This window comes from Perca flavescens, chromosome 9 (assembly GCF_004354835.1).
Source record: "Perca flavescens isolate YP-PL-M2 chromosome 9, PFLA_1.0, whole genome shotgun sequence".
Taxonomy (NCBI): domain Eukaryota; kingdom Metazoa; phylum Chordata; class Actinopteri; order Perciformes; family Percidae; genus Perca; species Perca flavescens.
The window spans coordinates 36,080,094-36,097,923 of NC_041339.1; the positions used below are offsets into that span (position 1 = coordinate 36,080,094).

At 38.0% G+C, this 17,830-nt stretch overlaps 1 protein-coding gene and 1 pseudogene across 1 annotated transcript; one reads left to right on the plus strand and one right to left on the minus strand.

Annotated features, from left to right (window-relative positions):
* Window positions 1-1,528: 1,528 nt before the first annotated feature.
* LOC114560985 (uncharacterized) lies at window positions 1,529-14,287 on the plus strand (annotated as a pseudogene).
* A 2,276-nt stretch (window positions 14,288-16,563) lies between these two features.
* On the minus strand, window positions 16,564-17,020 carry LOC114561426 (late histone H2A.L3). Its single transcript, XM_028587450.1, has one exon. The coding sequence runs from the start codon at window positions 17,004-17,006 to the stop codon at window positions 16,623-16,625; it is 384 nt and encodes a 127-aa protein (XP_028443251.1). The 5' UTR covers window positions 17,007-17,020; the 3' UTR covers window positions 16,564-16,622.
* Between the last annotated feature and the right edge of the window lie 810 nt (window positions 17,021-17,830).

Sequence of the window (17,830 nt, forward strand, 5' to 3'; positions counted from 1 at the left end):
TTTTTTATGGTTTGTTTTTACATATTTCAATCTAGTTGTACCCATTTTTACTTTTGTACTTTTGTCTTCTTCTCATCTGGGTTAACGTTATATAAAATTAATAAATTAAGAAAGCAACTCTTTTTTTTATAAACTCTTAAAAAGGTGGTGATGTGACTACGCTTGTACCCACCAGACTCCATGCAGAAAATCAACAATTTAATCTTTCAATCATGTAGATATTTGTGTCTGCAGTTTGGTCAGATATTGTTTAAATTGTAAGGATTGGACAGGTGTTACCTTTAATCAGAGAATTACTACAAATTACTTACTGGTCTAAGATCATCTGGCCAAAAGGACTACAGTTGAAAATTAGTCGGCTGGCTAACACTGGCACATTTACAGAAATGTTGATTCATGTGTCTTGTCCTTTATAAATAAAGAATAAAGAAAGAAAAAAAGAATACTAGACACCAAAGTAAACATTGGAGCCATTTTACAACAAGCCACACATATCTCCAGAATATTCGGACACAATAATGTTTTAAATTGTTTCTTTTTCAATTCAAAGAAGCTTTATTGGAACATACGGGAGATTTTTTTGCTAAATGTTTTTCAATTGTGAGATGTGTCCAGAGAGCATTATGTGACGATAGTATGTGGATATACCAGTCTTAAAAATGTGTTCAACCTAAAAGTAAGGAATGCCCGATAACTGCACTGGTGGAGCTGTCTATGTGTCTGTCCTGGTCTTATGTGTGTGTATTTTGTTATTTTTGTCATGAAATTAAAGTATATGTTTAGTTTTTCTTTTACAATTTTACTTTTTTATTGTTTATGATGTTATGTGTATGTAGTAATGCCTTCCCACATTTACAAGTGAGTTGTAAGGACCTCAGGAAGAATAGCAGCTGCAATGCAGGAGCTAATGAGGATCCTAAATAAACAAACAGACAAATACACATTTTTTCAACCAAAAATGTGACTGGTTATTCTTGCCTCACTTCTGTCCTTTCTTCTTCTGTCTCTTTTTTTCCTCGCTTATTTCAAAGAAAGAAGGAAAAGAGTGAAACAATTTATTATACAAATTAAAACAGATAAGACAGAGTTTTTCCATCATGGAATGTAACATTCACAATTAGGCCTATTTGAGTAGTATTTATGTTTTTGTGTGTTTCTTTTGCTGTGGTAAATAGGTTCATTTTAACTCAAAAAGACAAACAGAAAAGTTGTGAATTTTCTCTTTAAAACAAAGGCCTATAATATAAACTTCTTCTCTCTTTTTGAAATATCATCCACCGATAATTTTTTCTGTGAATACTCAACACTGAAATGATAGACTCAAACACAAAAGAAAGAAGAAAGTAGAAGTCTTTCTGTGGCCGTTATTCAGCCGTTGTGCGAGCGGTTAAGTTTGAATTCCTTTTGTCCAATAGTAACATCGCGCGTGTGTCCTTGCCTGGACCAATCAGCGCCGCCGTGGCTCCGGCAGTTCCTTTATAAAGCCGCTGTTCTCAGTCTCTCAGCATTCTTTCTTCAGCTGTGAACAAAGAGAAGACAGTGAAAGTAAAATGGCCAGAACCAAGCAGACCGCCCGTAAATCCACCGGAGGAAAAGCTCCCAGGAAGCAGCTGGCCACCAAGGCTGCCCGTAAGAGCGCCCCGGCCACCGGCGGAGTGAAGAAGCCTCACCGTTACAGGCCCGGTACCGTGGCTCTGAGAGAGATCCGTCGCTACCAGAAGTCCACCGAGCTGCTGATCCGCAAGCTGCCCTTCCAGCGCCTGGTGAGGGAGATCGCTCAGGACTTCAAGACCGACCTGCGCTTCCAGAGCTCCGCCGTCATGGCTCTGCAGGAGGCTAGCGAGGCTTACCTGGTCGGCCTCTTCGAGGACACCAACCTGTGCGCCATTCACGCCAAGAGGGTCACCATCATGCCCAAAGACATCCAGCTGGCCCGCCGCATCCGCGGAGAGAGGGCTTAAACTCACCCAGCACCAGACCACACAAACAAAAAGGCTCTTTTAAGAGCCACACAAACAAACCCTTAAAGAGCAAACCGTCCTATATTCGTGTATGCACAATGATCGACAAATCTTTTAAAAAATCTCTTCCATGTCAGTTTCAGCAGATATATATATATATATATATATATATATATATATATATATATATATATATATATATATATATATATATATATATATATATATATATATATATATATATATATATAGTGTGAAGAGAACAACTCTGTTAACCAGGGTAAGTGAACTGTAAATTAGTGTTTGGCCTAGTCCAATATGGAGGACTAAAAGTGCCACAATTAAATAAATAAATACACCATTAAATAATTACTTAAATGTGTCATTAATTAAAATTAGAATTAAATACATTATTGTATAATTAAATGTGTCATTAATTAATTCAAATACCGATTTATTTTATGTAAAATACATATATAATTATTTCACTATTTACATTTACATTTCATGATCCTGCGTTGCAGTGCTTCATGAATTACTTAAAACTGTCAAACTGACCCATCAAAGTCAGTGGGCGGGGCTAACGCAAATCTAGTCTGATCCATTGCTTTGGTCTGAAGTAGAGTACTTGGATAGAGACAATGGAGGATCTCCGTGAACTTTCCAGAGAGTTGGTTAGAGACATTTTAAACTTAGCAGAGGATGTAGAAGCAGGACCTGTTGACCCAGAGCATGTAGCTAGTAAAGCAGAGGAACTTATTGAAGTTGTTGGAGTCATTTCCGCACTTTCCGACGAAGATATCGACCACAGAGTGATTGCAAATCTAGAAGAAGTTGTCCACCGCTTCTCTGGTACCAGGGGGCATCAGGCCCAACACACACAGGGACCGGGGCGTTTGGCGTTTGACATACCGAGTGCAGTTCTGGAGCATCAACTTCTTTGTGGAGTTCCGCAGTTCAAATTGCAGCAATGTTCGGAGTGTCAAAGAGGACCATCAGGAGGCGCATGCAACAATACAGTTTAAGGTATTTACACTTAATTCATGAGTTTTATGTTTATGAATTGCTGCTCTCATACACTCGGAAAGAATATGACGTGTAAGGTAACATTACTTGATGTTGTGTTTTTATTGTTTGTACAGAAAGACAGATCTCTATTCAGCTGTGAATGATGAGGAGTTAGACCGTATTGTAAGTGAAATTCACAGAAGTCATCCAAACACCGGCTACAAGCTAATGCGTGGTCACCTGAATGCAAGAGGTGTGCATGTTCCAAGTGAGTATAATAATATGGGCATTATTTAAATGTATTTTTAATTTGGAGCTCTGCCCCTTTGAAAGTTGAAGGAAGCCCACTTATGGAAAGACATCGCCTCTGAGATGTAGAATGTGTATAATAGAAGAGAAACACACATTTCAGGACAGCTGACTTGTCATCAGGATAGACATGTCCTGTGATTTTTAGCCTCCTGTTTAATAGAGGTGGAACAATATCTGACAGTAATATTCTCAGCTATCCGGATGTGCCCCCGCCCCTGCTGTAAAGGGTATAATATAATCATAGAAAAGGATATAATCATAGGAGGCAAAAAATCTCAGGTCATGTCTGTTCGAGCATGTGGAATCTTTATATATATAAATTAATAGGGACAATATCTGACAGTACAGTACATTTTTGAGGCTGTGGTGGTTCTGTAATAGTTGACTGTTTCACACACATTATGTATTTTATTATGACACCACTATATCCTCAAAATAAGTAGCCAGTGAGTGTGTGGTTATTCATTTTAATTTCCTCCCCTCAGTCTCAAGACTGCAAGAGTCTTTACGCAGAGTCGATGCAGAGGGAGTCTACATGAGACGTCTGAGGCTGCGTGTATTAAGGCGACGGCAGTATTTTGTTCCTGGCCCAAACTCTTTGTGGCATATAGATGGCCACCATAAGCTTATCAGGTCAGTGATATTAGCAGATAAACAATGCATCTTTCTAGATGTTTCATTCAATTGTTTTACAATAAAGTTGTATATTTTCATGTGTTTGCAACAGGTGGAGATTTGTTGTCCACGGTGGGGTGGATGGATTCAGTCGTTTAGTGGTCTACCTTACTGTGGCCGGCAATAACAGAGCTCATACGGTTTTACAGAGCTTTATCGCCGCTGTTGAGCAGTATGGGCTGCCATCAAGGGTACGGTCTGATAAAGGGGGGGAGAATGCAGATGTAGCAGAATTCATGATCAGAAGCAGAGGTACCGACAGGAATTCACACATCACAGGCAGAAGTGTCCACAATCAGCGGTAAAGAAATATGTTTGGCAACTAGGCTCCCACAACTAACATACTAGTTGAATGTACTTTAGTATAGGTCACATAAATTAACAATTTGTCAATTTTATCCTAAACACAGAATAGAGAGGATGTGGAGAGATGTTTATGAACATGCCCTGGACCTCTTCTATCAGATCTTCACTTCATTGGAAGATCAGGGAACACTGAATCCAGACAATGAAGTCCATCTTTTCGCTCTGCACCGGATCTTCCTTCCACTGATTCAGCAAAGCCTCGACTCTTTTCGAGATGCTTGGAACTTTCACGGTCTTAGAACTGAAAGGAATCAGTCACCACAACATCTCTGGAGAAGTTACAGAGAGCAAGGCCCTGAGGAGGATCCTACTGAGGTTAACAATCAACTTTAAACACTTTTTTTTTTTTAAATTGTTTCCCCAAAGGAATTATGGGAGAAAAAAAATTGTGCTAAATGTGATACTTTAAATGAAACATTTACTATAGATTGTCTCTTTAAAATCTCCCGAGCTTTTAAAGATCAACATGTGAGCTGTAGTTTCTACAGTGCATACTATGCACAGCTGTATTATTTTACAAAACTGAATTTAATAAGTAACATTTCATCTCTCTCTGACCAAAAATGATGCACTTAGACTATATGTAGAGACTGTGGAAGTGTTATCAAGAATCTTAGACTGATGTCCAACCCATGTTTTTATTTGTTGTGTTACAACAAGCAAGGAAAAAATTAAAGTTTACTTTCCTTTTTAAAAAGGAAAAATAAAAAGCTGGTTCTTTGAAGCTTCCTGTCTCATTATGGTCCACAGAATGACTAACATGAATGCTGTACTGTTAGCACTGAAGGTGCAGAACAGTTTGATTTCAGTAAATGGAAAAAATATGTAGAATAAAAAAAATATGGTCAACAGTGTGTTAATGTTTTTAAAGACCCTGAACTTGTGTAAATTCATCTGAACTGTGTATGCAGTGACATTAGGGCTGGGCAATATGGTGAAAATCAAATATCACGAAATTTTTTGACCAAACACCTCGATGTCGATATTGCAACGATATTGTAAGGTTGACAATTAGTGCATTCACAAAATATCTTCCACATTTAGATTTCGGATAAATAACCATCATAATGTGGATATAATGACTAAGTGGTTAAAGGCAAATAATAGAACAGCTAGAACAGTCTGGTAAATTCAGAAAAGGACATCACTTTACTGTAATGCAGCCTTTGAAACCAGGAAAAGGCCAAACTTACCGTGTAACGATATTACACTTCTTCAAAATCTAAGACGATATCTAGTGTTATATCACGATAGATACATTAAAATATTGCCCAGCCCTAATTGACATCTGTCTGAAAACTTAAACAAGCCCAAATCCAGTACTTTTTATGGCAGCGACAAGTGCTTTCTCAAAGTCCATGTAGATTTTGAAATGAGCTGGCAGCTTTAGGGTTTCAAAGCATGTGGAGGACGTAGGAAGGGTTCCCCCAGAAATCTCTACTCTCAGTTCAGGAGGAAGCATCTCCCAGCCAACCCAGAATGTCAGCAGCTGGGCCAGGGTACCTGATGAAGCTAAAAGTCATAAAATGGATTAAAGACATTTAGTTCAACTTTAATTGATCATATCTATCCATGCGACATAGAAGCATTTGTAAAGAGAGAAAATAAGGTTTATACCCGTTTCAATGAACATCCTTAGAAAGCCAGTGATGCGGCAGGTGGTGTCTAAGTCAAAGTCTTCATCATCACTGTCCTCAACTGGCCATGTGATTTTTCTAGGAGCATCTTAAAGAACAAATTGTAATTTTAAAAAGGGAGAACTTATTTTGGTGAAGGACTATGCATATCACATTCTTGGAAAATGGAAAAATAACCAGCTCAGTTATTGAAAATACAAGTAAATTCATCAAGTTAAGTCACAAATATAACTAAATTACTGACTTACCTGGGGTGTGAACTGCATGTCAGCCATTTTGGGGAAAAGAAGTGGTACAACATCTGGCCTAGATGTCAGCAGGGGCCATACCATCACATCTTTCAGTCCCTTTCTCAACTGTTTAATTTGGCGCATGGTCCTCCCAACGACCTAGGAGACAGACCGACCCATATTACAGCCCAAATCCTTAACCCAAATTTGACAAAAGTTGGCACAGTAGGGAAAATGTTAATAAAAGCACAATAAAGTGCTTTATAAAAATCCATTAAAACTCTAGTACTTAAACTCTTGTGTTAACATAACAAGCCAGAGTTCACAACACATTCTATAATTTCAACAAGTACAGCAATGAATTCTGTCACTTGGAACTCACTGCATGGAGTAGAAGTTTGTTATGTAGCCATCTCCGATTTGTTTTGGTGACTGCCGGAAGAACCCAAGACATGGAAAGATCTGAAACTGTGTCCTTCTGTTCCGGTGTAAGTTCTTCATGTTCAAGCTAGAATTAAGACCATACAAGTTATTATATCTGCCCAAGCAATATTTTTTACATGGCAAAGTTTCTTTTAGGTTACATACCAGTTCTATGATGCTCCTGATGTGCAGATCAGGACAGTCTTCTGTAACAACAGTTGCCATTTCAGGGTCCCCATTGAACAGTACATGAATTACAGCAGGACTTAGTCCTGTGACATGGGGACCGTCATGCAGAAAGGTGTGGGCCAACATCCTTCCTGCAACCCGGAAGAGGTTGCTTTCAATAAGTGCCTCTGATGCTGCTGGAACAAGATGGTCAGGTTCACCCTCAAATAGCAGTGTTCGGCCCATTCCTCCTGTAAAGTACCAAGAAAGCAGGGAATAATGTCACAATTAACCTCTTAAAATACATTAAAAAAAATAAAATAAAAAAAACCTGGCCTGTGGTATTGCTGCTTGTAGAATTCACTTAAACCAAATTGTAGCCTACTCCAAAATGACTTACAGAAGGACCCCAAACCACTTCAAATGCAACTCCCCCGTATACCCTACTACCGACTTACTGATTTACCTGACACAAAACATTGCCCACCGGCCCTCCGCTCAACAGCACATATCTGCGTTCAACCACCAGAACGTACGTGTGTGTGCGCGCATAGAGAGAGGCGGTGTAGAGCGAGTCACGACACAAACAGGTGCTCAGTCAGCGTTGCATGCAGTGTGAGAATGGCAAGCGGCAAGAGCAGCAAAAGCCAATGTGTGCTTCTTTTACCTATATATGTAACGCTATCTTTTGCGTTTATCCAAACAACATCAAACTTGGCACTGCACTTACTCATAGCAAGACACCTGTCAAGTTTGAAATCCATCGGACTAACTGTTTGAGAGACATGCGCTACAGACAGACATTCCTGCAATTTAAAGATGGATTAACCTTCAAAAAATTAGTAAAATACTTACCAAGATCTAGACTGAATCCAAACTGGAGTTTGGATATGATTGTTGTCATAAAGTACCGCATCACACCCTCTCCGATAGCAACATCACCTGAAATAAAATACTGATAATAACACAGTGGAAAAAAAGTGGCGGACTAATACAGGTAACTGGATTAGGTAACATTTAACAAGCAAGGGAGAAAAACAGTCATAATTCTATTGGCTGTAATTCTAGAATAGCATCCTTAATATTGATTATTCCAGATAAGAGTATATTGTGCACAATATTCACATACATACATACATATAACATTTTTATCAATTATATAATTTTGTGCATTCCATTCTCCCATTTAACAATTCCATATAAGGAACTTGAGCGGTATAAACTGTACAGATGTATTTATATTATAAACTTTATATTACTTACCAACCAGAGTACAATGAAGTGGACATGCCCATTCTTGCTGCTGTTTATAGAATAAGAGAAGCTCCCGTTCCCTGTCCTCTTCAGAGTCCCTTACATCCATCTTCATTCTAAGTGGTTTCCCAGTTGCATGTTCCCTTAGCAGATGCTCTTTGAAAACTTTGGCAGCTTGAGTGGGTTCTTTAAGAAGCTTCCATTCTAAACAAACAACAATAAAGTTATCTATTCCAGAGAGACATCTTGTGAGTTAGCATGTTACCTGCATATACAGATATCCTCGCACTCTACAGAACAGGAGGAAAATTTTGTTAATTTCACTGACAAAAGCGTGAGACCCAACATCTTCAGAACCTGTCACAACGCTGAGTTGACATAAAAACAGCACTCTGAACAAAAATTAAATATTAGAAAAATAGAAAAACCCAGTTGCATGTTATTAATTGTCTGTAACTGTATTATCTAATTATATCCTACAGGTGTCATCTTTCTATTAACTTTTCAGTTACACACAATCTTATAGCAACACTATTGTGATGACACAAACCACTGTCTGTTTCTTTGCGATCCAACTCCTCGTTGACAATCACTGCCGGTACTACTGCACTCTCAGCTGATGTTTCAGGCCTCACTGGAACACTGTCACTGACTAGGGCTGTCTCACTATCATCTTCTTCACTTTGGCCTCCCTCTTGTTCTCTTTCTGATCCCTGCATGGGTGTCCTTGAAGTTAACACAATTGAAATGATGGTCATAGTCGCTTATTTGTGTGCACAACACTCTAAGAGAGACATATTCCCAAAGAAAATGAATATCATCTCTGAAAAGGGAACTTCCTTCTGACAACTGATGCAGGGGATGACTGGACCAGAGGCAGGACGTGAGCTCTCCTAACAACAACAAATGGCTTTTAATTAAGGATTAAAAGTCACCAGTAATCTTTGTTTTGATTATGTATTAAACTAAGTCTCTGTAAATTTATGTACACAATCTAAGGGTAGATCCTGTTGAAGTGGACGTATGTAGATTGTAGCCTGTCCAATCATCGTCGATGGATCTTTCAGATAGGAAAGGGTGTATCCAGTGCTGGGACACTGAAGCAATGCAAGATTTCGACTGCGAGTAGATCCTACAAGTTTTAGAAATTCAAAGCCTCCCCCTTGTTGGAGCTTCGGAAACACTTCCATTAGTTTATTTGTTATAACCATGGGATCGTGGTCATTCCCTGGAGAGAAAAAAACCAAACAAAATCATAACTCACCTCACCTTAAATTAAGCAAATAAGCCTGTGATAATTATTCACATTATGAACATCAATTAAGTTTGAGTCACTATAAAAAGAAATGCAAATAATTTCAACAAGCCACAGACAGTACAAACTTTTTTTAGTTTTGGTAAATGCCTAGTTTCGCACTGACCTGAAAAGGTTACTTTTTGCTCTCAAGTCCTCTCAAGTAAGAAGTTCAGCTTTAAACAGTACGCTTGGAATTTTATCCGCATTGTGGTCAGCCAAACAACAGACAGCGTGTGTGTAGCTTCTTCGGCTAACTTGGACTTGTGCTGGTCGTCTTGTCATATTCCTTCTGGCTCCAATGTTATATGGCGCAAAGAGCCTTGCTACCTCCGCTGCAACACAGAAAAATGTCACAGCTCAATGGTCACCAGTCAGCTAAAACAGCCTGTACTTCTATCTTGGGATGCTCAAGCCAGCTAACACCATTTAGCCGATTAGCAAACTAGTTTTATGCTCCCCCCCATTAACAATAAACGTGTCACGCACGAAGCATCATAATACCGCATACAAATACATGTTCGAGTCGATCTAATTTAACCTACACGTGTGTCCCGAATCATTAATTAGTAGCACACCTAGCTAACATGAAATTACTTAGCTTACCTTGGACAGGTGTACGTGATTGAGCGGCCGGTATCTGCGGTGACTGAGCTGCCGGAGCCGCCGGAGCCACCGGTGCCGCGGGAGCCGTTGGATTTCTGCTCAGAGCTTCCTCAATCAAATTCGCTGCTTCTCTTAGCAGCTCCGGGCAACTTTTAGACATTTTGTCCTGCACCTCACACGGCGTCTCAACATTGGGGCTAGCAGGACCGAGTCTTCTCCTTGCTTTTTAGCCGTTGCAATGAAAGTTCTGTTTAACCGAGTATCTAAACCAACGTAGAGGTGAATAGCGCCACCCAGTGTATTGGAATGTGTTCAGTAGCTCTGCATCAATCCATTATCTGGAATTGATTTGTCTTGGCTTGATGCACAGGGTAACCAATCAGGCGTTAGGTTCCGCCTACCAACTTTTGATGGGTCAGTTTGACAGTTTTAAGTAATTCATGAAGCACTGCAACGCAGGATCATGAAATGTAAATGTAAATAGTGAAATAATTATATATGTATTTTACATAAAATGAATCGGTATTTGAATTAATTAATGACACATTTAATTACACAATAATGTATTTAATTCTAATTTGAATTAATTAATGACACATTTAATTACACAATAATGTATTTAATTCTAATTTTAATTAATTAATGACACATTTTAGTAATTATTTAATGGTGTATTTATTTATTTAATTGTGACAAATAATTATATACGTATTTTACATAAAATTAATCGGTATTTGAATTAATTAATGACACATTTAGTAACACATTTATGTATTTAATTCTAATTTTAATTAATTAATGACACATTTAAGTAATTATTTAATGGTGTGTTTATTTATTTAATTGTGGCACTTTTAGTCCTCCATAGTCCAAGGGGATAAAACTATACTAACTGAATTGATTAGATTAAACTTTGTCATTGAGCAGTGTAAAAAAGTCAGCGAAAAGCAGTTTGCGTCCAACCAGAAGTGCAATTCAAAGTATGGTCATGGCAAGAAATGTGATATAAGAGCAGAATACATATGGCTATGTAATAAGAACATGTACAGATATGTGCAATGTAGTAGCAGTGTTATTATAATAAGAATAATATAGATATATGCATTGTATTAACAGAATAAATATGGGTATACTGAATGACCCATATAGACCAGGGGGGTCAAACTCATTTTCCCAGAGGGCCACACTGGAAAGAATCTCACCAAGGGCCAGACATGGAGTTTATTGACGTGCTTTTGTTACTGCATCACACATTTTGTCAGCGTTTTTTCCTAATTTTTGCCAAAGTTTTTGTGGCTTTCTCAGGCATTTGTCAACTTTCGGTAAATCTGTTGCTTTATCCGACATTTTTGTAAGCTTTTTGTTGACATGAAGCCCTACAAAAGTCATCAAAAGAGTTCCTTCTGGGGAAAAAAAATTCTCAGTCGGTAAATCTGCCCAGATTATGCTTTTAATGTCGGGTAATTGCAGTTTAAAAAAAGTCTTTACTGTGTTTTTCGTTTGGCGCACAACTAGGCGGGCCAAAATTTATTGTGAACCCAAATTGATAAACGGGCCGGATCTAAATCTACAAGGGGCAAGATTTGGCCTGCGGCCTTGAGTTTGACACGTGATATAGACAGATATGTACAGCTATGTGCAGTGTGGTAACAAGAATAGTAAGAAAGTGTATGTGCAGGATGGATAGTATGAAGAGCAGCAGAGTATGGCTATGTGTAGGTGTAATTACAGCATGTACATGATGAGGAAACACATGAAATGAGAGGGAATGTTACACTGGCTGAAAAAACATTGTGATGTTTAAGGTATAGTGGGAATAAAGTATAAGAATAATCAGAGTGAGATTTATTACCAGAGCAAGTTCACAATTACATGGGATTAGCCTTCAGAAATAAACGATAGAGCAAAGTATTGCAACAGTTGGGAAAATACTGTAAATATAGAATAGAAAAATTGCAATAAAAATATGTAAAAGACACTTCATAAAATGTTTTTTTTACATGCATCAGAATAACACAAATACACATTAAGTAGACAGTAAACAGACAGTATATGAACACAGATATATAGATGAATAAGGTGTGGATGAAAAGAAATTACAATGATATTGTAATAACATGTTTAAGATTAAGATTTTGCCTCTGATATTGTTTTATTTTGAAATTCATATTTATTTTTGGTATTTTGCCCTATAAGATTAGCTACCATAATGTCTAAATAGTGTGTGTTTCATGCTGGTGCTTAAAAAATAAACGCTCAATGTAGAAGTTGTAAAAAGTAGGTTTAAATCTGGGCTGAAATTTGGGGGAAAAAAAACTTATTTCACACATTAGGACAAACCATTTGGTTACTCGAGTTGATTAAGTTAGGTCTTAGTTAAGTACCCACTATTGTTTTGGACACTTCACGTGCAAATTAAGACTGTGTGTCCCTTTTGTTTTGGACCCAGACTTGACGGTTGTAAATGCTCTTTACGCTGAATATGCAGAACGGGCTGTTCACACATCAGGCCAGGTAGATGGAGGAACATCTGGCTGAGTGGCTGAGGACAACATCCTGGTCCTTCACACCTTTCAGACAGAAGAAGATGGTTGGTGACTTCAGGAGAACAAAAGGAGAAAGCCCTCCTCCCTCCTCTGGTCTACATACAGGAAGAAGCTGTGGAAAGTTAGACTGACTTTGATATTCTGTGTAGGTTACTCAGGAGCTCAGACTGAGCTCTTATAACGGTGTCACTGATGTGTGTAATAGGTGGAACCCGACAGAGTATCTTTTGGGGAAAGTCAACAACAATAAGAATAATGTATGCTTGAAATTACAAGGTTTTCACTCTGTTGTTATTACACACATTACACAGTACCTCTACATGCACCAATGGAGAGATGTCAGAGGGAGGGAGCTGACTATGGAAAGAGGCCCCAAGCAGTTGGGGGTTCGGTGCCTTGCTCAAGAGCACCTTGGCAGTGCCCAGGAGGTGAACTGGCACCCCTCCAGCTACCAGTCCACCTCCATACTTTGGTCCGTATGGGGACTTGAACCAGCAACTCTCCAGTTTCCAGCCCAACTCCCTACTGACTGATCTACTGCCAAAGTTTCTGACAGTTGGCTACAAAATGATGTTGTGGTGATTTTAATACTGTAACTGACGAAAATTCTTAAAAGCAATATGCAACAAAGCTACATTAACAGATGCGTGTCGCGCTGCCATATAAATCTGTTATGTATAATGTATCATGGGAACAAAAAAGGAAGATGGACTCACTGCAAAACACAAAAGAGCTGATACAAAAACATCCTGTGTATTGTTTGGGGACATTTGTCTTGGGCACTTAACCCATGCTGTAGCCGTAACGTAAAACCAAATAAACACAGACAGCGTGTACAAACAACACATACTGTACAATACCATACAACATATTACCGTACTACGGTCACCTGATGGTGTATAAAACATGATGTCATGCAATGCATTAGTTAAAGATTACCCCAAATAAATAAATAAAATAAAATAATAAAGAGAGATCACAAGTACAACAATTACAAATCTCCAAATGTCCATCACAATACTTTATGAAAGATATTGGACTTTACACTTTTGACGCACATTTACTATATTTTGCACATTATGCACTGGTTTTTATGTTATTACATCTACTGTATTTATAAACTTGTATTGCATAAACTTTAATAAAGGACTTGTGCTACATAAAGAAACTGCCTTCTGACTGTTTTACCACTAAAACTAATAATCATGTTTATTAAAATGAACAAAACCATTGGATTTGTGTTATAAAATGTGTTCAAACTTCTCAAAGCCAATCAGAAGGAAGAGTCTTAACTTCCTGCCGTTAGGCCCCGCCCAGCGAGACACAGGCCCCCTGCTCTCTCTTACGTCCGCAGATAAGACGTAAATACAGCCGTTTGAACACCATTATGTCATTCGTTTCATCGATCTTAACTGAAGAATGTCTGGAAGAGGAAAAGGAGGAAAGGGACTCGGTAAAGGAGGCGCCAAGCGTCACCGTAAAGTTCTCCGTGATAACATCCAGGGCATCACCAAGCCCGCCATCCGCCGGCTGGCTCGCCGCGGCGGAGTGAAGCGTATCTCCGGTCTGATCTACGAGGAGACCCGCGGTGTGCTCAAGGTCTTCCTGGAGAACGTCATCCGTGACGCCGTCACGTACACCGAGCACGCCAAGAGGAAGACTGTGACCGCCATGGATGTGGTGTACGCTCTGAAGAGACAGGGTCGCACCCTGTACGGTTTCGGAGGCTAAATTACCCGGATCAACGACAACACAACGGCTCTTTTAAGAGCCACCCACTAGTCCTTAAAGAGCAAATTTTCTCTGTTCAATTTGTTGAATACATGAAATATCATTTAACCTCAGGATATCCCTTTTATCAGAGATAAAAATTTATCAGAGATATGAAATTTAAGAACTTTAACATTGAAACTGGAAATTATTTGTGTTTGTACTATTTTGAGTATTGATCCAGACACTTGTACATCTACAAAGAAATGTCTCTCAAACACACATATATATATATATATATATATATATATATATATATATATACTCAAGTTTCTTCCAAATGTGTTTCTGTAATATTTATCTGCAGAATTGCTCTTTTCTCTGTTTAAATTAAGGGTATTATGTAAAACTCATTCTGAAACCATGCATGTTGAAGGAATATATGGCTGAATATTAATCTATGTTCTCTCTATTTCTATTTTCCACATTATTATTATGATTGCATGATAATGCAGTTGTTTTTTTCCCCCTAAAAACATGACATAATCAGAATTAAATATAGGAGTTTAAAGCAGTGACATATCAAAATCTATTGACGGGAATATTCTTGATAAAACTACACATACAAACAGTACTTTACTCCTTTGTGACTTATACTATTGTGTGATAACATGTCAACATATGTTAGTTCCTCTGATCTCAACTGTATAAAATGTAAACAATATTTCATAATTTCAGCTTTTTAAAAAAAACTAAAATTAGGTATTTCTTTTATATAAATGAGATTTTCTGACCATATATTAAAAGAAAAAAAGTGTAAAACTAGTGGTAATAGGTTGGAAAGAAAATGGCTGAGAACAAAGGTTAAAAACAGTGACATTACTATTATTATTATTCTAAATAAAACCATTTGTACTATTTTATATTGATCTTACAGAAACACTTTGTTCAGTTGCTCTTAAGCTGATGATGAAAACACTCTAATATAATGTAGCTGGTGAGAGAGAACTGTAAATTGTCAAATATATAAAAATGTAGAGAATTAAACACGATACTTTCAATTAATAAGTTTCTTCCATTGTTTATATATCATTTTACAACAGATGAAACAAATGTGTCTCCGGTTGCTTCAGTGTGTGGAATATTAACTTTTATCTGCAGAAATACACATTTTCTCCTCTCTCTGGTTTGAATCTGTTTCCGTGGGTTTTAATTCTAATCCAAAATCAAACAAATCTACTTAATAAAAAAAGGTCTAAATTGTCTGCCATACATTATGTTTAGGATCATATTAAGAGAGGAAGAAAGGGAAAGTATTCTTTTATTAGACATCTTTGTTTGTGGAATATTAAATAAGTTTATCTGCAGAATTGCACTTTTCTCTCTTGTTTAAATTAAGGGTATTATGTAAAACTCATTCTGAAACTAAGCACGTTGAAGGAATATTCACCTGTTTCCCCCCCAGTGTCGTAACAGTTTTTGTAGCAGTTGGAGGAAAAACAACAGAAATGTGATATTATCAAAAGGAGCTCGGTCTTTATTTGCATGTGTGGAGGCTCTTAAAAGAACCGTTTGCTTGGTTTGAATCTGTTTCCAGTTGTTTTAATTCTTGCCGGGCTCCTGTTCTCCTGCAGCTTTATTAATTAACAAATTGTTGAGGGTAGGCGAAACAACCGGTAATAAAAGTAATATTACGGAGAGGGAGAAATAAAGACCGAGACAATAAGTCTTATCTTCTATTATACATGTATAAAGCCCATAATATCACAATATTTCAAAATCACCAACCAAGCTCCTAACAAAGGAGCTCTGTCTTTAGTTGTAGGCCTATGTGTGTTTGGCTCTAAAAAGAACCGTTTGTGTTTGGTTTGTTGAAGAGAGTAATGTTATTAGATCTATTACACTTTGTCCTGTTTAAATTAAAGGCATTATTTAAAACTGTTACATACATGTTAGATGGCTGAATATTCACCTATTTCCCCCCCAGTGTCATAACATTGTATCAAATCTACTAAACATAAATGTTTAAAAATCATGTTATACATTTAGTATTCATAAGTTCCTCTTGTAACTTAATAAATAAACTTGTATCATTGTTGAAAGTGAAACAACTGGTAATAAATGTAATATTATCTAGTTAGATGTAGGAGGCTTTATAAACAGCCTTTGGTTGGGATTCCTTTTGGCAGGCTTTTTAGTCAACTAAACAGATTAACTAGAACATAAGACTTTTTATAACAGTAGATTATAAATTTACGTAGCTATAATATCACACTATATCGTCTGTAATTTAATTGTTTTTTGTTGTAAATAAACCACCAACCGTCATGAAATGTAACCATAGTAACATAGGAACTCAGTCTTCAGTTGTATGTGTGTTTGGCTCTTAAAAGAACCGTTTGTTTGGGTTTGTTGATTCGGTTTCCGGGTGTTTACTTCTTGGCGGGCTTCTCGGTCTTCTTGGGCAGCAGGACGGCCTGGATGTTGGGCAGCACGCCGCCCTGAGCGATGGTCACTCCGCCCAGCAGCTTGTTGAGCTCCTCGTCGTTGCGGACGGCCAGCTGCAGATGACGGGGGATGATCCGCGTCTTCTTGTTGTCGCGGGCAGCGTTTCCAGCCAGCTCCAGGATCTCAGCGGTCAGATACTCCAGCACGGCCGCCAGGTACACGGGAGCTCCGGCACCAACGCGCTGAGCGAAGTTCCCCTTCCTCAGATGTCGGTGGACACGACCCACCGGGAACTGGAGCCCGGCCCGGGAGGACCTGGTCTTCGCCTTCGCTCTGGTCTTGCCGACACCCTTCCCTCGTCCAGACATGTTGTTGTTTTATTCTTCGGTGTAAAGCGACAGAATGTGCCTTGTCATCGAGAGAACGGTTGTTATATAGAGGCCAGCTGCTCGCTCATTGGCTACTTCGAACGTAACTGTTATCGCCCAATCAGAAACGAGTTCTACAACGCTTCCACTGCGCAGCAATGTAGATAGGTTTTTCAAAATAAAACGACAGATCCATACCAACATTTTGAATACACTTTTTAATAAAAGTCATCTTAATGTACTCTTTAAAAGAAACGGACTCATTGCAGAAGGTAGGATGTGACATCAGTCACACTCACAAACTGAATATTATAAACAAATAACATACTATTTCTTTAAAATATATTTTAATTTAAATGTATTAATTCTAAATAACTTAAATAACTAGGCCTACTGCCAGAAATACAATTGAAAATGCAGCCAAATTTGTGTTTTGTTTTCAGAAACCGAAAACATTACTTGTATCTGTATTCAAATTCATTAGCAGCTAAATGTAAACAAAACGGTTGAAGTTTGAACCTTATTGCTATTATTTTGAAGTTTAGACTATTTTGATCACAAAATGGCTGTCAGGCCTGTCAGACCCAATAATCTGGAGCTAATTTCCTGCCACAACTTAACAAACACACGTTTTATAAATTAAATACCTACCTATCAAACAAGTACACAAGATATTTTGATAACATCATGCTTCAGAAACAAATAAGCATGTCTTACAAGTATCCTAGAGACAAATATATCCTACATAGACAAAATATCAAGTGACTTTTGGAACACTTCCAGGTAGAGAAATGGCTGTTGATTTAAATTGTGGGGATATGTGA

Coding starts and splice junctions, on each gene's coding strand:
- LOC114561426 (XM_028587450.1), bottom strand. CDS start 17,006: ATGTCTGGACGAGGGAAGGGTGTCGGCAAGACCAGAGCGAAGGCGAAG.